Below are 23934 nucleotides of genomic sequence, written 5' to 3' on the forward strand. Positions count from 1 at the left end.
CTTTACGAGTGCACTGACCTCGACGTTTCTGGAAATGTGCGGTATTAAAATCATTCAGGGCTCAGTGTACCACCCGCAGTCAAACGCGGTGGAGAAAGTCCACTCGGTCATGAAACGGCTTTTGTGAGCCCTTTGTTATGAGCAGAAAGCTGATCGGGAGGTTTGCTTGCCTGCAGCAATGTTTGCGCTTCGAAATGAACAGCGCGAGTCAACAGGGTTTTCAGTGTCAGAGCTCATTTATGGTCGCTGCCTTCAGTCCCCTCTTCGCATTGTTTGAGAAGCCTGGGAAGGCCAGGCAGACGACCCTTCAGTTGTGGCATACGTACTAGAGCTGTTAGACCGACTGCACACATCTCAAGAATTAGCAGGGCAGGAAATGCGTAAGGCACAAAGCAATGCTAAGCATTACTATGACAGGATGGCTCGAACGCAACACTTTGAAGTTGGGGAAAAGGTAATGATCTTGAAACCCTCATTGAAAAACAAACTAAAGGTTCAATGGGAAGAACTGGTTGACATAATTCAGAAATTATCTGAAACAAACTACGTAATCCCGGTACCGGGAAAACGAAAGACACTACAAGTGTACCACAGCAATCTACTTAAACCCTACCGGCAGAAGAAGGCCATTGTGAACATGTCCCTTAACCAACCTGAGGAGATGCCTGTCGACTTTTCAGAGTTAACATCAATAACGGGGGCAAAATACATTCACGAGACCATTGACAAGCTAGTAGAGCAGGTGGAGTTGAACCCCAATCAAAGGGCCGAACTGAGGGAACTTGTGTTTGAATTTAAAGAAGTATTTTTCAGACACACCTGGCAGGACCACTGTGATCGTTCACGATATTGATTTAACCTCATCAGACCCAGTTCATTTGAAAGTTTATCGCATTTCACCTCGTCGATGTCAAGTCGTGGCCGCTGAAGTAAACAGGATGTTAGAGCTAGGTGTAATCGAGCCAGGAGAGAGTGATTATACCTCGCCTCTTATTTTGGTTGAGGTCCCAGGAAAGGAGCCGGGACCGTGTATAGACTTCCACCGGCTCAACTTAATCACGAAGGACCAGACCTACCGAATACCTCATATCGAGGAAAGGCTTGAGAGAGTTAGCAGTGCTAATTTCTGCTGCCGAAACACCGATCCCTCGCCCAGTGGCTGCTGGCCCCTACGTGTTGGGATCTTCTTCCCCCGCCGAAAATGCTGTTACGGTTGGCGTTTACCACCCTGGGCAAAAAAGATGCTCAACCGATACGGAGGATGGATTCCTAATTTGCTATGGTTATCTCATGTGGATGCCAGTCTGGCAGGCACTCTGCAGTGATGACAGGCCCCTTTGTGTGTGCGACCAAGGGGAGAACCCTTTCCATGAACTGTCCAACTGTAGGGGAGAACGCTTTCTGCAAACCAACGTCGTCTAGAAGAAAAGATAAGCCACCTATGATCCCTGACTCGCGTGTCGCCGCCAGCGGAGGGAAGCATGTGCGAATGTCGCCTGGGAGAAGAGCTCAACCGCCTACGATCCCCGACCCACGTGTCGCCGCCAGCGGAGGGAAGCACGTGCAAACGTCACCTGGGACAGGGATCAGCAGCCCATCCACAACCAGACTCAGTGCCTGTCACGTGACATTGACATGAGCAAGATCTCATCTAGTTGGCCTATTTAAGGGGCCCCACAATGTACTTTTCACTTCATTCATTCTCTTCATCTTATCCTTCACCAACCATGAATAAACAGTGCAAATTTCGCACAAGAAATTGTCTTGTCCTTGCCTGGTCGCCATGGTCTACCGGACGCCTGCAGCCTGCTGACAACGCCACGCTACCCAATAGTAACACCTGTCGGGCTTTGAGAAACAGGCGTCGCAACAGTACACAGTTGTGGTCACAAAATTCAACAATGCATCTCGGGCGTAGAAGCTGTAAAAGCTGCTGGGGTCTTATGTCAAACTGAGCAGCACATCCTTAGTTGGCCTCTGCAGCCCTCTAATTTATGGCTAGATGGCTCTCAGCTGGCACTGCTTCTGGCAGGACTGCAAGCTTCTGGTCGTGGTCTTCTCCTTCCCTTTTTTTTGGAAGTTGTGCTCACATTCGCATATTTTATTTGATGACTGTAGGTATTTGTCACCTTAAAAAATAATTTTACAGATGCAGTCAGGCATCTGTAATCTCACCCGGGAGCGCCATCACTTGGGCGACAAGAAGTTTCTCGAAGTGTGGGCTCATCCTGCCGTGATTGTTGATGAGTCAGATGGAAAGCTATCCATTAAGTTATGATGCATGCTCCTAAGGTTGCACGACTTGGACGTGTGTGCCAGTTGATCTACGGGGTTTTGTTTGGCTCAGTGGAATCCAGAGCCGGAACCGGTCGTGGCGGACCCTCACGTGGTCGCGCTGCACCGCGGATGACTTTGGTGTTCTCCACGGTTGTATACCTTGACCTCTTTTGTGTCAAAGCAGTCCGAGGGTCAGTCAGGCTTGCGTCCTGTAAGACCGACATGGCTGTTTGTGTGTTGATTGCAGTAATTCAGTTGTGCTGCACCACAGCAGCACCCTTGTCCGGGAAGGACCGTTGGCCCGTACCAAAGCGCCCCACCCAGTCAGCCCGGGTAGAGGGTGAGTGCCCGGGTCAATGTACCGAATGATGCTGGGCTGATGAGTACATGAAAGCTCTAGGACGCGACACCTCCAGGTGCCAACTCCTCTTCCCATCTGACGACCACACGCAAGAGCAAGCGGCACTCCGGTGAGCGGGGTGCTGTTGTAGTGCAATGCGAGGGAGACTGCGCGCACCATGGGGCACGACGATTTTGTGGCGAGTGTCGGCTGGCTGTAGCGTTTCAAGGGGAGCACAGTCTGTTGACCGCGAAGCTGCAGTGGTGTGGGTGGAGACAAATTTTGGACAGCTGCCAGAAAAATACAGTGCCAATGATTTGTTCAATGTGGATGAGACAGCCCCGTTCTACCAGATGTTGACGCAAAAAACCTTGGCCCTCAAAGGTGAACACTGCCAGGGCAGTAAGCAGAGCAAGGTCCACTTAACCGTGTTGCTTTGTGCCAAGATGGTTGGGTCGGAAAAGGTGCCGGCCTCGTGGTCGGCAAAAGTATGTTACCACGACGCTTCAAAGGCAAACAAAAGCTCCAAGTGAGTGATGTGTCCAACCGTAAAACTTGGATGAGAGAAATTTTCGCACAATGGCTGCAGGGGCGGGATGCGCCGCTGGGCAAGCTGAACCAGAAGATATGCCTCGTACTGGACAAATGCACGGCCCACCACACTGCCGCTGTGCTCAAAGACGTGCTTCTTGCCGCCAAACTGCACTGCAGTTGTGCAACCCCTCGACCAAGGAGTTATCATAAACTTTAAGTCGGGCGTGTGAAGTCGGGCGCAAGCGTGTGATCGACCAGATTCTGCTCAATATGAGCATGAAGTGTGAGTCCACGATCGACTTGTACATGGCGATCGAGATGCTACAGGCTGCTTGGATGGCTGTACCGGCAAGCACAATCGCCAATTGCTTCCGTCATACCTCACTTGGCATCAGCAGCGGCGGTTATAGCGAAGACATCGGTGCTGCCGCCAATGAGGGTGCCACGGGCAACCAAGCCCTAGCATCGTGGGACGCTCTCCTTGATGCCGGCGTTGTGCCAAACCGACTGCAACACCTTCTGCACATACGTTGGTGCCGATGCTGACGCGGTGACGACCGATGAGCTAACGAAGGCAGAAATTGTGCACGCGGTGACGGGGGTGCCTAATGACACTGACGAACTTGTTGACGACAGCCCGGAGCCTAATGGCGAACCCGACGTACCGACGCCCGCACAACCGCTGGATGCGGCATACCTGCTACGCCGCTTCTTTGGCGCTCACGATGACAGCGAGGATGGCCTCGAAACAGTGGCTGCAGCTGAAAAAGCCATCATTCACCTGAAAAAGATGCGGCAAATATCTATGAAGCACTTTTTTTCTGCGAAATGAGCCGCTAGCTGCTGTGCTGTTGAACGATCAGTGATGAGCCATTTGAGGTGAATAAAGTAGCAATTCCTAACTGTTTTTTTTTTTTTGTGCGATGGCCATTTTTTCGCGTGGCGGGCTGCTGTGAGATTTGGTGGTGAGTACATCCTCTCTTGCTTGCTAATTGTGGATAGAAATGGATAGTGGCAATAATGAACTAATGATTATAATGAAGTAATTATGCCCCCCCCCCTTCAACTTCGTTATAAGGAGGTTTTACTCTACTCCTGTCTGGCAACAACATCCTCATTCTTGTAACTTGAGTCGAGATCCGAGACGTTTCATGATGCATTTTCTCCAGGAGCATGTCTGCACACTGCATGCTTGCAGTCAAGTTTATTCTCATAAAATGAGGAAGAAAGCAGTGCAGCAAACTTCGCAGCTATATACGAGCAGTACACTAGCTAGCAGAGTCAAGCCCTGTGCCACTTCATACGGTAACAAAGAATACTTGAGTGGAGAGGAAGGGCCTAATTTGGGTCATCTGGGTCTTTTCCAACGTGCGCTGAAATTGTGGCATCTTATTTGTTATATTTTTCCCCTTTTTTTGTATTATGATCCATTTACAATAACGTTGCTACTACAGCTAGGTGTCATATCTCTAAGCTAACGCTCAGTGGCACTCACTGTTTTTTTGTTACTAGCTCTAGATCACACGCACCATTTTCCCGAATTTATTAAAGAGCATCAAAGCATTCAACACTTGCACTTCACATTACATGTGTTTGGGCTGCTTTTGTCCTAATTCTTGGCTGTGAATAGAGTAGCTCCGTCCATCCAGTTCCCATTTACAGTGAAATCACTGGAAAAAACCACAGAATCGCCACACAGGATTCTGCACAACAACCTAGCAAGCAGGTTGGCTCTAGAACTTGAAAGAAAGACAGCACATTTTTATTTCATGCCATCTGCATGGAAACGGACAAACTGTTAACATGGCATGCACGTGGTTGTTTCCAGTGAAGCAACAACACTGGCTATGCTGGCAACACTAACAAAGCAGGCAGTAGCAAGCGTCTCTGCACTAAAGCACAAAGCCACACATCAAAGCACATCCCTGCCCCAAACAAAGGGGTTGCGAAGATGGTCCTCACTTTAGAGGCCACACACATGGAATACAGAGACAGGTCTGGGTGCTTCCCACACTATTTTTTTTTTTTCTTTCATCTGCTGCACATGTATCAACCGGCCTGGATGTGGAGCCGAGAGTTGGGAAAGAATGAGCATGAGCTAAGGGGATGAGGTGTGTCTGTGTGGGGGAGGTAGACGATTGCACTCACTCACCTTGAGTCGCCTGCCCGTGTTTTCGAGAGCAGTCACCTGCTTCTCGGCCTCAATTTCCCTCTCGACAAATTCCGTCTGAGAGGTCTCTAGAGCACTCTGCGAATTGATGGATGGACACACATACCACCCAGAATTGGCAAACAAGGACAGCACGGGAGGAGGAAGAGGGGAGAGACAGGAGGAGGGGGAGAGGGTATCAAAAAGCAAGGGAGAGAGAGATATGTGAGCAGCAAGCACAGTGCAGTGTCAAGCCTACCCCACACTACGACTACCCCTAAAAGCAACAAAGCCACGCCTAGCCATGCAACTCTAGCAACCATGAGAAAAGAAAGAATGCAGTAGTGCAAACCAACAGAAGCATATCTGTAGGCCATTCGAAAGCCAAAGAAAACAGTGCACAAATGCAGCTGACTGTAGGCGAGCGTATGGAGGTAGGAGTGTCATAGGTGTTCAAGCAAATAGTTACAAAGACCAATTCAGTTAAAGCTCATGGCTTTGAAATCAGCCTAATGTTGTACCATAAGAGACAGAGAAATCTTAATGAAAAAACAAATGGGAGAAAAGAAAGACAAGAAAAGAAAAAAAGAAAAAGAGAAAAGAAAAACAAATGCTTGCACAAATTGGGCATTACATCACCTATGTGTAAGACTTTGTAAGAGTGCTGCTGCTTGGGCAAGTTTCTAAGTCACACTGTGCATGAATACACTGGAAGAAATGACTCTGAGTGAGGCAAGCATAAAGACACATATGGAAGCACAACTAAAGGGGCCCTGAAATGATTTTGACAATATAGTACAAACATACTCAGTGGTTAGGGTAGGTCCTTCTGATCATTATTTGACGTATCCAAGTGCTACGTGTAAAGTCTGTAATTTATTATAAGGTTTTAAAACTGTACATCACTACCGATCACAGCATTTCACTCGGCTGAATTTTCAGCCACTTCTGACCATTTGACACAAGTTGCCCTAATGACGCTAGTAAGGTGAGCTATCTGATTGGCTGCCCAGGGTGCATCATAGATAATTTTTCCAACTTTATGGCAAACAAATGTCGTTCATAATAGTTGGAATGTTAGTTAATTTGTTTCTATAGAAAGCAAGTAACAGAAAGAGAATGCACAAGGACAAATTCTCACTACACTTAAGCGCTTCCGGCACAAAGCAAGTGTCATCCGCTTGTGTTACAACATGTTTCGTGTTCACGAGAGCTCTGCGGTCAGCGTTGATCTCAATCTTTATTTTTACAAGCACCATGGTTTGCCCTTGTTACGTTGTCGGCCATAAACGTAGCAACTGGCAATATGTCAAGCTGCGACATCACATCCCTCTGCAAGGCAGCAGACGAGCAGAGTGGCTGCAGATCTGACTGTCACTATCCGATTGGCATCAGGATTTGCATGTTTACAGCCGTCACTTTATGCCTGAGGTTTACTACCGCAATAGCGTTTCGAGAGTCCAGTATTTGGGTAAACACAAGCGCAAGCGGACTGGGCCTGGCCGTTTGACCGTGCCGTTTCACGGGATGAGCAGAGGCACAAACGTGAACGGTCTGCACAGTGCAAAGCTCTGTGCAGCTCTGTACCTGGTGGCACAGAGCTCAACCAAACACAGTAGCAGTAATGAAGTGTATTTCTCTTTGCTGCTGGTACAAATTTTCTTCAGGAGTGTAATCTTGAACAGGTTGTTTTTGTAAATGTTTAAAATGTTTTACACTTGGCTATAGCAATATTAGCTCTTTTGTTTGGTTGGTTAAGCTCTGCGCCACCAGGTGGCTGGACCGTGCAGACCAATCAGGCTGCTCACGTACGTCTACGCTAAAGCTCCTTTATCAGCTTGAGTTTATGTCTCCACCCATCCAGTGAAACGCCCAGAATACGGGACACGCTCGGCGCTGCGACAGAATGCTCGCAACGCATGCTGCTTCGATAGCTCTCGCTTGGGGTCGACTGCCAAGTGGCTGGCGGAGAGGCTGTCGCGCTCGCTCCTAGAGAACTGGAATCAGACGACACGACCTGCCAACATGACGCAGAGCCAGTGAAGCCGGAGCTCAGCCCTGATCACTCGGCAACGAGTTGAGAAAATGCATGGCTGTGGAGGAGGGTAACTTGTAATTGACCGTAGCTCTCTCAATATGAGACGCGTGACACAAATTGTGGTTCGAATGATTAACTGCAGCTGTACCCTATGCGTCTACAAAATTTGTGCAAAATGTTTCAGGGGCCCTGAAGTTTTTCAGTTGCATACAGGTATGATAGGTCCACATAGGTACGATCTAAGAGGCAGTAGGTGTTAAGCAACTAGGTGATCACATACATATATATTATATGACGCACAAAATGCCATAAGCTTCGGTTGCATTTCTTATGTGCTTCACTCACAGTCCGTGTCTGACAGTGCATTCACACACATGAAAGGGAGAGTTGTCATCCACTTGCCAGTAGCACAGAGCTGCAAAGAAAGCCTGTTTCCTTCGTAGCTTTGTGCTACAGGGGGTTGAATTACAACTTGCTCTTTCACGAATCTTCCTCCATGTTACAAGCTTCCACAGAACTGCTTTTCCCCCCTTGCACACAGTGTAAGACTTGCTGCCACATTGCAACTGAATATAACAGCAGGAATGTCAATTTGGCTTTTCTGACAAAAGGCATTTCTGACACAAGGGAACTGCTGTTCCAAGCCGCAATATATAAACAACATAATAGGATGTGCTAAATCAATGTCATGAGGTGATTACTAAAACGACAAGAGTGCATGTGGTAAAGTGACCACGGCATTAGTATCGATTACCCCATGACCCTGTGTGAATGAAATTATACCGGGTGTCCCAGCTAACTTGAACCAAGGGTTTAAAAATGAAATATTGGGGTCAGGAGAGTGAAACTACCTGCATATTGGTGACAGGCATTTGGCGCACCACAGGAAATTTTTTGTATTGCAATTACTTAACTAGTAATTAAAATAATTTTTTTAAAATTTTTAATATTGACTTTAGACACTAAGTGTGATTCGCAAAGTTGGAGAGCACTTTCAGAAACCCCCATTCCATTATTCGCCATAAAGAAAACCTTACGTGTACCTCTTTTTTCGAGCTCGAAAGAAAGCCTGCGAAATACAAAAAAAACCACGTGACGAGCGCATTCGCGCGCCGCGATCGTGCTGCTCTCAACCATGCTTTCAGTGAACGAAATCAGCTCCGGTATTCATTCGGCGGCCCCGTTTCAGAGGCAGGCCGATATCTTGGTGGTGGTTTCTTCGGCCGTGTCAGCCAGTTCGCGCGTGACGGTGTAAATTGCAGCGAGTGCGCTGCGCTTTGCAGTCGCGATAAAGACTGCCAAGCTCGAAGTTTTCAAATGAGAGGAGTTTTATTTGCCAGTTGCAAAGAAAATAAAAGTGGCGGTTTATGGCTTGGCTGTGCGGCGATGACAGCCGTGGCATGCGGTTGTCCTGACTCCATTTCATTTCGGTTTCTTACCAATTATAAAAAGTGCTCGAATAGGTCACCTTGTGCGACGATACAGCTCTGGCATCTTGTAACCAAATCAGCCGTTGCATTTCGTATGACAGCCTCAGGCATGTTTAAACAGACTTCCGTTATTTTGTCTTTAAGGTCTTGCGGTGTGGAAGTTGGTGTGCTGTACACCTTGTCCTTGATATGACCCCACAAAAAGTAGTCCAGAGGTGTCATATCAGGAGACCTGGCTGGCCAGTTCACGGGACCTAGTCGTCCTATCCATTTCTGCGGGAACGCTGCGTCGAGCCAGGTCCGAGCCTTGGCGCTGCTGTGCGCGGGGGCGCCATCGTGTTGAAACCACACATTTGTGGCCCTGGCGAGCGGTAGATCCGAAAGGAAGTCGTCAACGGGTCCTCTGAGGATATCATTGGTGTAGCGATCTGCTGTCAGCGTCTGGTCGAAAAACACAGGCCCGATCAAACTACCGTCGAAAAGTCCACACCAAACACTAAATGACCACTGGTACTGGTGCTGCGTCTGTAAAACCCAGTAGGGATTTGAATCGCTCCAGTAATGAGCATTGTGCAGGTTCACCTGTGAATTGCGCGAAAAACTAGCTTCGTCACTCCATATCACTTTGTTCAAAAAATCCGGGTCGTCCTGCATCTTTATCAGAATCCAATTAGCAAAATCGGTCCTGTTTTGGAAGTCCCGTGGCAACAGATTTTGATGAAGCTGTACGTGGTACGGATGCAGGCGGTGTTTGCGCAGTATTCGCCAAACTGATGACCTGGAGACTCCGGTATCCTCGCTCACGCTGCGCACGCTTGCTTGGGGTTCCAGAGCGAACAGCGATAAAATATGCGTCTCGAAGTCCTCGTCAAAAACAGGTGCTCTGTGTCGTGTGGACGTAAAACTGCCCATCCGTCGCAGCGTCTCGAAGGCACGCAGGATCGTTACTGAACTTGGCCGCCTGCCTGGGTGCCATTGTTGCATAAGGTCTGCAGCGCGCCTTCTGTTCCCATGACATGCACCTAGAGCCAGAACCATGTCTGCTTTCTCTTCATTTGTAAACGGCATGTCTGCAGTGCTAGTAATCACTACACCAAAGATTCAGTCTCGCATGAGAGTGGCATAAGAAGAGCACACGACAAACTGTGCTTCACCGCTGCTTCCAGCTTTCAAAATCCTCATTAGGAAACTGCAACACACAGCCGCCAACACCTCGCGGCGAAACATTATTCCCTGTATTTCTCTTTTGCTTCTGAGTGACAAAGCAGACTCGCCATCTCAGTATCTTATCAGATTGGGACTAAGTCGTCGTCGCCGGGTGCCAACTAGCTGACGCGGACGAAAAACCCCCGCCAAGATATCGGCCTGCCGCTGCAACGGGGCCGTCGAATAAAGGCCGGAGCTGATTTCGTTCACTGAAAGCACGGTTGAGAGCAGCACGATCGCGGCGCGCGAATGCGCTCGTCACGTGGTTTTTTTTGTATTTCGCGGGCTTTCTTTCGAGCTCGAAAAAAGAGGTACACGTAAGGTTTTCTTTATGGCGAATAATGGAATGGGGGTTTCTGAAAGTGCTCTCCAACTTTGCGAATCACACTTAGTGTCTAAAGTCAATATTAAAAATTTTAAAAAAATTATTTTAATTACTAGTTAAGTAATTGCAATACAAAAAATTTCCTGTGGTGCGCCAAATGCCTGTCACCAATATGCAGGTAGTTTCACTCTCCTGACCCCATTATTTCATTTTTAAACCCTTGGTTCAAGTTAGCTGGGACACCCGGTATAAATGTATGAAATGTTAAATGAATGCATGGAATGTACTATCGCATTTAGTATGAGCTGCAACGTGCGATTCGTGGCCGGACAGCTCTCCTAGTGAAGCTGGTGGGGCTAACTTGTAACTCTCTTGAGAAAAAAGTGGAGAGGGTTTTACCATTCCAGCAATGTGCATACCCCCAGTGCTTTCCATCATCTGCTTCCATCGTGGAGTGATAATACACCCCGGTCATGATTTGTATATTGCAGCTCATAGTGAATGCAATAGTACTGTCTGCATAAATTTGGTGCTACAACTTATGCTGTTTTGTCACTGTACTATTATTTACAGCAGTGGACATCAGCATCTATGTCACAATCACTTATTAATGGATTACTTCCCTAAAGCTGGCTAACAGCCTCTTAATTAAAACACCTCACACACTACATAACAAGAGTGTCGCATCATCCTGTAGAAGCCTTCTCTCTACAGAACTAAACTTCCAGCCTCAGCAACCAGCCTTTCAATCGGAATGTACAACTATATATGTAAAGGCCCTGGAAGAAACCAAGAAAGATTGGGGGAAAAAACTGTTCTTTTTGTTGTTTTTCAGTACAGAGGACGTGGGAAAAAAAACATTAAAAACTTGAAGGACACTTAAGCTTCACCTTTAAAGGGACCCTGAAACGATTTTGGCGATTTTCTACAAACGTACTGAGTCGTTAGAGTAGGTTCTCCTGATCATTAATTGATGCATCTAAGTGCTCTGCGTAAAGCGTGTAATTTATTATAAGGTTTTAAATATACACATCGCTGCCGATCGCAGCGCACTGCTCGGCGGAATTTTAAGCCGCCCCTACCCATATGATGCAAATAACCCATATTACGTCACATGGGCGAGCTATCTGATTGGCTGACCAGGGCGCGTGGTCGATAATTTTTCCAACTTTATGGTGAACAAATGATGCTCGTAATAGTTGGAATGTTAGTTACTTTGTTTTTGTAAAAAGAAAATAACTTAAAGAGAATACACAAGAATAGTTTTTTAGTACACTTCAGCACTTCCGGCACACAGCAAGTGTCGTCTGCTTGTGTTACAACGTACTCCATATTGACGAGAGCTCCGCGGTCAGAGTCGGTCTCAGTCTTTTCGCGAGCACTATGATTCGACTTTGTTGCCTTGTGGACTGCAAACGTAGCGACTGGCAATATGTCAAGCTGTGACATCGTGTCCCTCTGCAGGGCAGCGTACGAGCGAACTGGCTGCTGCGCATCGAACTGCCGCTATCCGATCGGCGTCAGGATTTGCACGTTTGTGGCTGTCACTTTACACCGGAAGACTACTAACGCACTAGCGTTTCGCAAGCCCGGTATTAAGGCAAACACAAGCGCAAGGGGACAGGGTCTGGCCGCTTGACTGTGCCGGGATGAGCCATGAGATGAGCAGAAAGGTAAATGTGAACGGTCTGCACGGTGCAGCCACCTGGTGGCACAGAGCTTAACCATACACAGTAGCAGCAACGAAGTGTATTCTTTGCTGCTGGTGTGTATTTTTCGCAGGAGTGTAATCATCAACACGTTGATTTATAAATGTTTAAAATCCTTTACACTTGGTTAGAGCAATATTAGCGCTTTGTTTGACTGGTTAAGCGCTGCGCCAGCAAGTGTCTGGACCGTGCAGACCGATCAGGCTGCTCACGTACGTCTACGCTATAGTTCCTTCATCAGCTTGAGTTTATGCCTCCAGTCATTTGCCGAAATGACCAGCTTGCCTGTTTTTAGCGGAGTACCGGACACGTTCGGCGCTACAACAGAATGCTCGCAACGCACGCTGCTTCGATAGCTCTCGGTCGACGGCCAAGCGGCTAGCGGAGAGGTCTCGCGCGGGAGGGGGCGTGCTCCTAAACAACCGGAAGTGAGCGATGTGACGTCGCATCGTGACGCTGAACCAGTGAAGGCGGAGCTTAGCGCCGCTCGCTCGGCGAGCGAGTTGAGGAGGAAAAGCATAGCTAGGGAGGAGGGTAACTTCTAATCGCTTGCTACTCCATTAAAACGTAACGCTTCACTTAAATTGTGGTGCGAATGTTCTACTTAAGCTGTACCCTACGCTCCTACAAAATTTGTCCGAACCGTTTCAGGGGCCCTTTAAGAGTGGAACACGATAGCATTCAAAGATCCCTGACTGCTTCTCACACTTTCCGGCAACTGCAGCTTATGCAACCGTAATGTTTAGTGAGAAACTTAGGCAGCAAACGCTATGCACGAAGGCGAGTTTCCTGGTAGAAATGCGGCCTTTTGCGTGGGCCGATCCCAGAGGTTGTGCCACCAGCTGCACCAAAAAAATTACATCATTTTCAGGTTTCTGTTATTGTTTCACACTTTGAATATTTCAATCTAAGAAGCTTTAACATAAAAATCATACACTGTTGGTGTTTTGTTTCATGACATTTGCTTGTAGGCAGGTATGAGCAAATTTAGGTTATAGAATGGTGCAGCAGTATAACCCAAATATACCGCATGTCATATAGCAAGGCATGGCATACACATATGCCTAAATATATATGGAAAAGAGGGGGAAGGTGGGAGATGGAAATTCAAGACAATGTGCAAAACGAGAAGGTGAAAGCGGGAGCCAACGTTTTGACAAGTGGACTTGTCTTTTTCAAGGCAATATCTATGGAAATTTTTGCTCACGGACAACTCCCCCACCAACAACACCGACACCGGGGCCCTTCTGCGACACGGGGCCCTTAATGCTACCCCGTTAAAATACTGTCACAGGTATAAAGCTATATACACGGTGTATTTACAGGGTGTGTATAAACAGCAGCCGAGAATACCGAGAGGCTGTTGCCACTTCGTCGTCTTCACCGTCGACAACCTTGTCCTCTTTTTCCACCGTAACACGACCCCCGGCAGAAAAAGCACCATCCCGGTGCTTCAGATGGGGCCGTCGGTAAGGTTTAGGCCGAGAGACGTGTATGACGTCAGGTAATGTGGAACTGGGTGGCATGTTGGAGGTCACGGGGATTACTCGTAAGTGACATCGGTCACTTGACGTAGAACATGGTAAGGGCCTTTGTAGCATAGAAGAAGTTTCTCGGAGAGCCCCATTCAGCGGGAAGGGGACCAAAGTAGAACGAGAGAGCCTAGTGAGAAATATGTGTCATGATGGTGGCGATTGTAAGCATGCTGTTGAGATTCCTGCGATGCGAGCAGATGAGTACGGGCAAGCTGTCGCGCATGGTCAGTGTGGGTGATGGCGTCACGGGCATACTCGGTCCTCGAATCCTGTATCAAGGGGAGTGAAGTGTCCAATGGTAAGACAGGGTCACGACCGAAGTGTATGTAAAAGGGGGAATACCCAGCAGTATCCTGGTGTGATGAATTATAGGCGAACGTGACATAAGGGAGAGCCACATCCCAGTCCTTGCGGTCGGGTGAAACGTATAACGTGTTTCGAGAGCATTTCAGTAATGGTCTGATTAAGTTGCTCAGTAAGGCTGTTGGTCTGGGGATGATAGGAGATAGCCAGTTTGTGCTTGGTAGAACATGAGCGTTGTATATTGGCGATGACTTGGGAAAAGAAAGTGCAGCTGCAGTCAGTAAGGAGCTGTTGTGGGGCGCCATGTACTAAAATGATATCGCGGAGGAGGAAATCTGCAACGTCGGTTGCGCAGCTCGTGGGAAGTGCTTGAGTAATGAGCATGGGGCATCATGTAATCAGTAGCAACAACGATCCACCTGTTGCCAGAGCTAGATTCGGGGGAAAGGGCCAAGGAGATCCAAACCCATGCGAAAGAAAGGCTCAGGTGGAATGTCGATCGGCTGTAAGTACCCGGCAGGAAGCGTTGCTGGCTATTTGCGATGTTGACAGGGCTTGCAAGCAGCTACATAGCGCCATACGGAGCGAGCAAGGCCGGGCCAGTAGAAGCGGCGGCGCCTGCGGTCATAAGTTCGAGCAAACCCAAGTTGTCCGGCGGTAGGGGTGTCATGAAGCTCCTGAAGCACGGCTGAGTGGAGGTGCTGAGGAACGACAAGGAGAAGGGGAGGACTGTCAGGATGAAAACTGCATCCACCAAAATGTCACAGGTATAAAGCTATGTACACGGCATATTTACAGGGCGTATATAAACAGCAGCCGAGAATACTGAGAGGCTGTTGCCACTTCGTCATCTTCACCGTCGATGACCTTGTCATCTTTTTCCACCATTACAATATCCACATACAGTAAAACTTGACATTCTCTGCTGTGCAGCATATGATTCCAGGAACAATGACGACAACAAGAAAATGGCAGCACAGTTGTTTTCAAGTGTCTTCACTGCACACTTTCAGTTTCGTTTTGAAAACGCTGCACAGCTTTCAAATGTAGCAGAACACAGCATGCCCTAAAAGTCCAGGACTGGCGCCTGGGACTCCACGAAGCATGCAGGACCATCAACCTGGTGGCTGGGCCTTTGCACTAATCAGCTGCTGACACCTATAGCTTTTAGTATGCTGTAGATACCTTCGCTATCTGCCAGTTGTGAATGAATCTGGTCTTTGTTTGGAAATGGTCATAATGAGCTTCGCAACACACTCGCAAGTAGACGTGTTCAAAAACTCAACTACGTACAATAAAATTTTGATGTGGAAGCAGCCGCAACTGATTCTAAAGGAAGTGGGGCCATCGAGGATGGCTCAAACACTGACTGACCTTTTTCTCAGTTATCAGATTAGCAATCTTTCATAGAATTGTACATAGTTAAGGATAATTATTTTTTTTATTGCTGGAGTAATAAACATAAGCTGTTTTTACTAAAGATTCAATTTTACTCAAAAATTCCTGAAAAAATTTTGCATCCTTATGCACAACTACAATTTGACCACTCTCAAAGTTTCTAAGCATGCACAAGAAAATGATAAGAAGCTATTGGGAGGTCCAAGTTGCTTATAACAACCTTTTCTACATTATGTCTGTAAACTATACTTATGAACTGAAATAAACTTATTCAAATTCTGAAAAGGAGACCATGTTGCTGCACAACATGCAATACATCCTCCCTACAGGGGCTCTGTCTTACTGGAAACATTTAGCCCACCTATGTGCAATATCCAAACTCTCTAACTTGCTCATGAGTGTAGGCTTTCAATAAGTAAGAGAATGCTTTTTACTAGAATGTTTTAGCTTACTGTTATCCTCTGTTCTTTATTTACACTTCACCTACATCGCCACAAGGTATTGCATAGGGATAACACCCTACTTGGTAGCACCTGCATGTATGCAGCATGGCATTGCTAGCATGTGCATGACCTGGTACAGGCAGTCATTGTAGTGATAGATAGCTGCATGCTAAACACTATTCCAATATTGCACATTTTCTAAAGTAGACACATACAGCCAAACCTAATTGTAGAGTCACATCCAACAGAAAAGTACCTTCAGTGTATCTGTGTTCATTACATTGAGGTTGAACTGTATAAACCTCGTGCATGACCATAACTCAGATGTTGGTTTGGGAGGGTACATGTACGCTTGCATTTGCCCTCTCTGGACTACAACAGTGAAACAAGATACATTGCCCATTCGAGTAGCAAGCAAAACTTTTGGCATAAACTTAAATAGGAAATGAGAAGGCTGCGCTTTTTTCAGTTACAATGTGGCCATTCAAAAGCAATCGAGTCAGTGAAGAAGAGATTAGCAGCAACAGTGCATGTTTCAAGACAAAAGGTAATGTTGAATGAATGTGTATTGTTTAGTGGCGCAAGGGCAAGCTATGGCCAAAGACCGCCAAGACAGTGTTATTGATTTCGCGGTGGAATGATGAGTTCTGTGAAGTTGATGTGACGTGGCTGTAGAGGGGACTAAAAATAGTTGCTATAAAGTGCGTAAATTCTACCTGCAATAAGATTATGGCGATGACTAACGATCAGTACTATGAGCCTTACAACGCATTGCGGAAGAATGATATGATATGCAGAACATGTAAGATGCAAAAATTAGCTACACCACAACTGCCTCACCAGAGCCCTTGAAACACAAGAGCCTGGAGGCATGTGCTATACAGTACAACTATCCCAGCGGCATCCTCTAAAGAAAGGAGGTGCTACGAATGCATGGGACTAATAACATGTAAGACCACATCTCTGAAAAAACCTAGAACTGTGTCTGTATTAAAAAGCGGTTCTGGACCGAGAGACACTGCAGGATGAAGGGGAATGTGCTGCTGGTATGCTAAGAAAAAATGTTTCTTTCTCTCAGATTCAGCTTCCCGACACTCTAGGAGGACGTGGAGCACAGTCAGCCTTTCCCCGCATCTACCACACAATGGAGGCTCACTTCCGGTGAGTAGAAAATTATGGGTGCCAAATGTGTGTCCTATTCTGAAACAACAGAATAGGACATCTGTGGCTTTATCTGTGGCTTTATCAACTGTGGCTTTATCAGGTGGAGCTTATTATCCGTTTCCGCATCCCACATGCGTTGCCAGTGGTCTCGCAGCCTCCTTCGCAAGAAAGGCCTCAGATCTGTGACAGGCACCTCAGCGGTAGGGTTAACAGCTTGCGATGCGATTGACGTGGCCATCTCGTCCGCCAGCATGCTACCCTCGATGCTCCTATGGCCAGGCACCCAGCATATAATGATATGCTGATTAGATATGTACGCTTTACACAAAACGGAATATAGTTCGTTAAGTACTGGATTTTTGTGTGTATAGAGTGACATCAGGGCCTTCACGACACTTAGGGAGTCTGTATATATCGCTGACTTTTGAAGTTTTGATTTTCTTATATGCTTCACAGCAGACAGTAATGCGTAGGCCTCGACCGTAAAGATACTTACTTGTTTGTGGATGTAGTACATCGGATTCTGAGAAGGATGGGCCGACGGCAGCACAGGAAACCCCGGCATTAGACTTCGAAGCGTCTGTGTAGAACTCTGCACAGGAGTGCTTGTGCTGGAGTTCTAGGAAATGTGTTCGGATTTCGATCTCTGGTGCGTGTTTTGTTACTTCTAAAAAGGATACGTCACATTCTATGACCTGCCACTCCCAAGGTGGTAACAACTTAGTTGGATGCATTAAGCGAACCTTGAGGAGTGGGACACGCATTTTATTACTAAGCTCCCTCACATGAAGCGAGAAAGGCTGTCTTACAGAGGGACGGTTATGGAAAAGTGTAGTACATGTCATATCGTTAACAGTGTTAAAATGTGGATGTTGATGATTGGAATGTATTTCCAGGAAATATGTAAGGCTGATGTAAGTTCTCTGTAGATGGAGTGACCATTCATTTGATTCCGCGTATAAGCTCTCAATAGGGCTTGTCCTGAAAATGCCAGTGGCTACACGGATACCTAGATGGTGGACAGGATCTAGGATCTTTAGTGCGCTCGGAGCGGCAGAGTTATATACAATGGCACCATAGTCCAATCGTGATCGAATTAGGCTCTTATAAACATTCATCAGACACTTCCTGTCGCTACCCCATGTTGAGTGGGATAGAATTTTAAGTAAGTTCGTTGTCCTTAGGCATTTTTCTTTAAGATATTTAATGTGCTGTATGTGCTCTATAAGCTTGGAGTCAAGTACGATTCCTAGAAATTTGTGTTCTTTGTTGATAGGTATTTGATGTCCACACAGTTGAACATAAGGATCTGGAACCAGGCCTCTATTTCTAGTAAAAAGAACACAAGAACTTTTGTGGGAGTTGATTTTAAATCCGTTTTTGTCTGCCCACTTGGAAACCTTGTTCAAGCCCTGCTGCACCTGTCTCTCGCATACTGCGAGGTTACAGGAATTGAAGCCTATTTGAATGTCGTCCACGTAGACAGAATAAAGAATGGTCGGTGGTAGCTAAGCACGAAGCGTGTTCATACGATGAAGAGCGTGCAGCTAAGCACGCCTCCCTAGGGTACACCAGTTTCTTGTGTGAAAGGTCGTGACAATACGTTGCCGATTTTCACGCAGAAGATTCGACTCAACAAATAGCTTTCAATTATTTTCAGCATATTTCCACAGATGCCCATTCCCGACAAGTCTCGCAAGATCCCGTAACGCCATGTTGTGTCATACGCCTTCTCCACGTCAAGGAATATTGATAAGAAAAAGTGTTTATGTAAAAATGCGTCCCGAATATATCCTTCAATGCGTACAAGGTGATCTGTTGTCGACTGGCCTTCTCTGAAGCCACACTGATAGGGATAAAGTATATTGTTGAGTTCAAGGAAATGTATGAGTCTGCGATTAATTGTTTTTTCAAAAAGCTTACACAGGCAGCTTGTAAGAGCTATCGGGCGATAGCTTGCCGCCAGGGATGGGCCTTTCCCCTGCTTCAAAATAGGGACCACAATTGCTTCTTTCCATGTGTGTGGAAGGTATCCGGCTGCCCAAACAGCATTGAATAGTGCGAGTAGTGTAACTTGTGTGTCAGTGTGCAAGTTTTTGATCATGTCATACATGACTCGGTCAGGTCCCGGTGCAATGCTCTTGCATGAGATCAAAGCACCTCTCAACTCGGCAATACTGAATGGCTGGTTATATGCTTCGTTGTGTCTGCATTTACGTACGAATGGCGTCAGTTCTTCTATTTCTTTGTATTTAAGGAAAGATTCGGAATAGTGTATTGAACTCGACACACGCTCAAAGTGTTCCCCAAGAGAGTCTGCCTGGTCTTGCAAGGCAGACTCTCTTGGGGAACCATCCGGGAGAACCTCTTGGGGAACCATCCGTTGCCTCTGGTCGTTCACCAGAGGCAACGGATGGATTTGTTGCCCTTGTAGCTTTCTCAAGCCATTCCACACTTTCGCCTCCTGCGTGTACGAATTAATGCCAGAGAGGAACCTCACCCAGCTTTCTCTCTTTGCCTGACGTTGTGTCCGCCTTCCCAGTGACATAATTTGTTTAAAGTGAATTAGATTTGCGGCATTAGGCGATCTGCGCAATATGCCCCATGCCTTGTTCTGTCTCTTTCGCGCCTCTCTACAGTCTTCATTCCACCAGGGAACACGTCTTCTTGGTGAACCACCATTCGTCTGCGGGATAAACTTTTCGGCTGAATCAATAATAAAAGCAGTAAAATATGCAACGGCATCATCTATAGTAAAATTATTTATCAAATCTGGTGGTAAATAAGACGATTAAGACAATTCTTTAAAATGCTCCCAACCCGCCGATGCTAATTTCCATCGAGGAATATGCGGAGGGTTCTCATGCAGAGTTTTCAGGTTTAAGATTAGTACAGCGAAGTGGTCACTTCCATACAATTTATTGATCACGGACCATTCTAGATGGGGCAGAAGAGAAGAAGAACTGATTGCTAGGTCTATTGCTGAATATGTGTTGTGTTGGACACTGTAATACGTCGGCTCCTTCTTGTTAAACAGGCAGGCACTAGAGGTCAAAAGAAAATTTTCAACTAATCGACCTCTCGCGTCACATCGCCAATCTCCCCACATCATATCGTGGGTATTAAACTCACCTACAAGTATGTAGGGGTCAGGAAGCTGATTAATTAGGTTATGGAATCTGTTTTTTTTTTTTTTCAGGTGATAGTTAGGCGGTATGTATAAAGAACACACAGTCACCAGTTTGTTAAAAAGCATTGCCCGAACCGACACGGCCTCAAGGGGTGCCTAGAGGGCGAGCTGTTGACAAGCTACAGATTTATTCGCTACTATTGCAACATCGCCGGAGGCGTTAGCCTCGTTGCGGTCTTTACGATAGATTATGTGCTGACGTAAAAAGTTTGTCTGTGTGGGTTTCAGATGTGTCTCTTGAACACACAACTACTTGGGATTGTGTTTGTGTATTAGTTCTCTAATGTCGTCAAGGTTATGGAGAAGTCCTCTAACATTCCATTGCAGTATTTGTTTATCCATTATGTTATATGTGTTGGGTGCTGCATGTTTAAGAGACGAGGATTAGCTCACGGGCCTTTTGCGGGCGCCGTGACGGGAGTTTTGTCTCTTTTGGAGCGATTGAGAGTGCCTCACCGCTCCTTAAGGTGCTGGTGGCGCCGTCTGGCTCGTCGTTGTGTCCATCGCCTCTTGTGAGGCGCTGGACACGCGGCTTTGTTTGACGTGAAGGCCTCGGCACGTTGGACGAGGCCTATGAGGTCGGAGGTAGATGGCCCCTTCTGCCGGGCTGGCGTTGCAGCGCTAGCTGCAGCCGCCGGGGGGGGGGGGGGGGATGGCATCACTGCCGTCTCACTGGGTGTGGGTTGGACAGCCGCCGGAGACCGTTGTGGTGCGGCCCCCTGACACGCCACTTCGGCAAATCTGTTCTTGGGCAGGTAGGATACTCGCTTGCACGCCTCCTTGAATGATATATTTTCTTTCACTTTGATCGTGACAATTTCCTTTTCTTTTTTCCAAGACTGGCACGACTGCAAGTATGCGGCGTGCTCCCCTTCACAGTTTACACAATGGAGACTGTTCTCGCAAGCTTCAGATGTGTGTTAATGGGCACTGCACTTTGCACAGGTTTGATGGCCTCGGAAGCTCTGCGAACTGTGTCCGAAACGTTCGCATTTGAAACATCTGAGGGGATTTGGCACATATGGCCCAACACGAAGTTTGATGTACCTGGCCTCTACAGACTCGGGCAGAATACTTGAGCTGAATGTGAGTATCAGGTGCTTGGTTTTGATTTCTTTGCTGTCACGCCTCATCTTAAGTCTTTTAACATTTATGACATTCTGGTCACTGAAGCCCTCCAAGAGTTCATCCTCAGTGAGCTCCAGCAAGTCATTGTCCAAGACAACACTGCGGCTTGAGTTCATCGTACGGTGCGAGGTTACAATTACTTGGGTTTCCCCAAATGACACAAGTTTTGTCAATTTCTCATAATGTTTCTGATCGCGGAGCTCCAAGAGGAGATCACCGCTTGCCATCCTCGACGCCTTATAACCTGGACTAAAGACTTCAGTCAATGTCTTAGAAACAAGGAATGGGGAGATTGTTCGCACTGGTTTAGCTGGTTTTTTCAGAGTGGATCATGTGAAAACAAGGGAAAGATTCTTTTTGCCGACTAAAAAACTGGAATACTTCATCGGTGCGCCCTCTTTTCTGAGGGCGATCAGGAAGCGGAGGGAAGGACGTTGCCATAAAGGAATTGAATTTTCGGCAATAATGCCAGCCACCCACCGTGGAGTCCTACAAGGGGACGCTACAGGGACTGTAAGAACAGGTCCTGTAAACGCCAGCTGTACGCCATCACTATAACCAAATATGAAATAACAAGGTTAACCCTTGCTGCCTGGAAAAATTGGAAGTAAAGAGAAGCCAAGAGAAGACAGGAAAGGTGGAAAGCAAGGGAAAGACGAAGGTAGTAGGGAGAGAGAGACAGGAAAAGGCAACTACCGATTTCCCCCAGGTGGGTCAGTCCGGGGGTGCCGTCTACGTGAAGCAGAGGCCAAAGAGGTGTGTTGCTTCCGCTGGGGGGCCTTAAAGGTCTGAACACCCGGCATCGGCTCAACCCGCAGGATCCCCCTTTCCCCGGACACGGCTAAGCCGCGCACGGCTACACGCGGGAGGGGCCAACCCTCATGTACTCGGGTACGTGGTGTCACAACACGCCAAACGCCTGCTGACACAGACGCCCCTACGGGAAAAGGCAATGTTAGCACAAATGCGTGACATTTGCAGCAAGATATGAACACTACAATTTTGCACTTACTCTCGCTGGTTACTTCAGCATGCTCTTCTGTTCAAAAACACAGGCACAGCCACATGAAATGTTAGCTCTAGGTTACTGGAAAGGGTACATGGGAGGAACTGTCCCTTGTTTGCCTGGAATTCGCAAACATCCTAATGAACCCTCAAGATCCTGTCACGTCACAAGGCAAGCGTGCCCACACTACACACAGCACAAGTGATGTTGCTCCTTAACACAGCAACTTCTACACTACACAAGCGAATTTCCTTCCACAAAAGGAAAGGCAAAGCCTCCTGTAGACAAAGCAATCGAGTTGTTTGCCTAGAACTCTAGCCACTCATTTCTTACACCCACACATTTCTTACAAGGACACCAGAAAAGCATTTACACACTGTTTCACACACAGTGAACTACAAAGTAAATGCCAGACCCCATGTTGCTGAAACAGCGTGTATCTATGTGGGGTGGCATGCGCTTGGTAAATTGCACCATGAAGTCGAAATTGCCCCATGACAATGCTCGAAGGTAGCACCGCTAACCGTGCGGCACTGTAAATACTCACATCATTCTGGGGACAACCTCGAATGTCGTCTTTCGAGACTTGGTCAACTCCCTTTTATAACTATGAAACACAGTTCCCTATAGTACAAGTTTGGCAAGTCGATCACACTCCAATTTTAGCTGGTTAAATGCACTAATAAGAAACCTGTTGGAAAACAATCCAGGCAGGTTGACCTTGCAGATTCCAATCAAATTACTTGAATGCAAGACTACCGATTTGGCGAACAACAATGACAAATGCTGCATGCTGAATCTCAGTTCCACGTTAGACAATACAGAAGGTGCTAAAGAAACAGCCATTCTGCAATGCAATTAACGAATGGCTTAATGTGAAAACTCTGACAAAAGTGGATCTTTCCAAGATGACTGCCATCAAAGAATGCTTTGTTGGCCTCATTACATGCTTCTTATTAGTACATCACTATGTGTATTTTATGCATTACGTATGACCTCAATACATGCTTTTGCATTAAGATGGCACAATGTACTGATGCTTTACAGGAGTGTGCCACCATACGCAAGAGCACAGCATTGTCAATATATTTTCATGCCTATAATCAGCACTCCAACCTTTACCCTTGATATTTAAAGAATAGCAACACCCGTGCAGTTGTTGCAGCACTGGGCTGAACCACGCAGGAGAAAGCCAGCAGCAAAGCTCTTTTCAGGTGCAACTGTTGCCAGAACTTCTAAGCGGGGCTGGTTTTAAATAAGGTGTGAATGACAGCCAGAGGGACTAATCCCGAAATTAGGTGAGTCAGCTGTTCTGCAAAGCTCAGCTCCACAAAATGAAAAAGCTTAGTTTACAGGTACCACTGACACATTCATTTTTCAAAATGAGAGGGGATACACTTGGGCCCCGGTTAAGCTGTCCGAGAGCCCTGGGTTCAAACACTCAAGTTCACATGGTTTATAGTTTGTTTGCAGTCCTCAACAGCTGCAAAAGATGGCTCTTGCTTAGTTTTTTTGTGTAGGGATGAACCTAATTGGATGATTACAAAAATTTCCTAATCACAAGCATGACTACATCAAGATACTGAATATATAAAGAAAACATTTATGTGCATGTCTCATAATTAACTGTAAGTGGGTTTTATGGTAACAAGACCCTACTTTTTCTGCTTGTGCATTTTGCCACTTGGAGATGTTCAACTTTGAGACACAACACACTTGCTCTTGCCTGCAGACAAGAGCAAGTCATGCAGAGCAGCTA

At 46.8% G+C, this 23934-nt stretch overlaps 2 protein-coding genes across 9 annotated transcripts in view; both read right to left on the reverse strand.

The window, feature by feature from the left end:
• RpL35 (Ribosomal protein L35) overlaps positions 1 to 23934 on the reverse strand; it is a 343229-nt gene that overhangs the window by 156957 nt on the left and 162338 nt on the right. The gene's annotated exons all lie outside the window — the stretch shown is intronic.
• The window catches only part of LOC139052370 (golgin subfamily A member 1-like), a 231397-nt gene that overhangs the window by 112443 nt on the left and 95020 nt on the right, over positions 1 to 23934 (reverse strand). For 5 of the 8 annotated variants that reach the window (XR_011509873.1, XM_070529459.1, XM_070529462.1 and 2 more), the window contains one exon: positions 5304 to 5399. The exons of the other annotated variants lie outside the window; for them this stretch is intronic. Coding sequence is in view for 4 of the 5 variants with exons in the window: in XM_070529459.1 (XP_070385560.1) it covers positions 5304 to 5399 (96 nt within the window). In the remaining variant the exon portion in view is untranslated. The remainder of the gene's footprint in view (positions 1 to 5303; positions 5400 to 23934) is intronic. 8 annotated transcript variants of the gene reach the window in all.

The sequence above is a fragment of the Dermacentor albipictus genome, unplaced genomic scaffold, assembly GCF_038994185.2.
Source record: "Dermacentor albipictus isolate Rhodes 1998 colony unplaced genomic scaffold, USDA_Dalb.pri_finalv2 scaffold_22, whole genome shotgun sequence".
Classification (NCBI taxonomy): Eukaryota; Metazoa; Arthropoda; class Arachnida; order Ixodida; family Ixodidae; genus Dermacentor; species Dermacentor albipictus.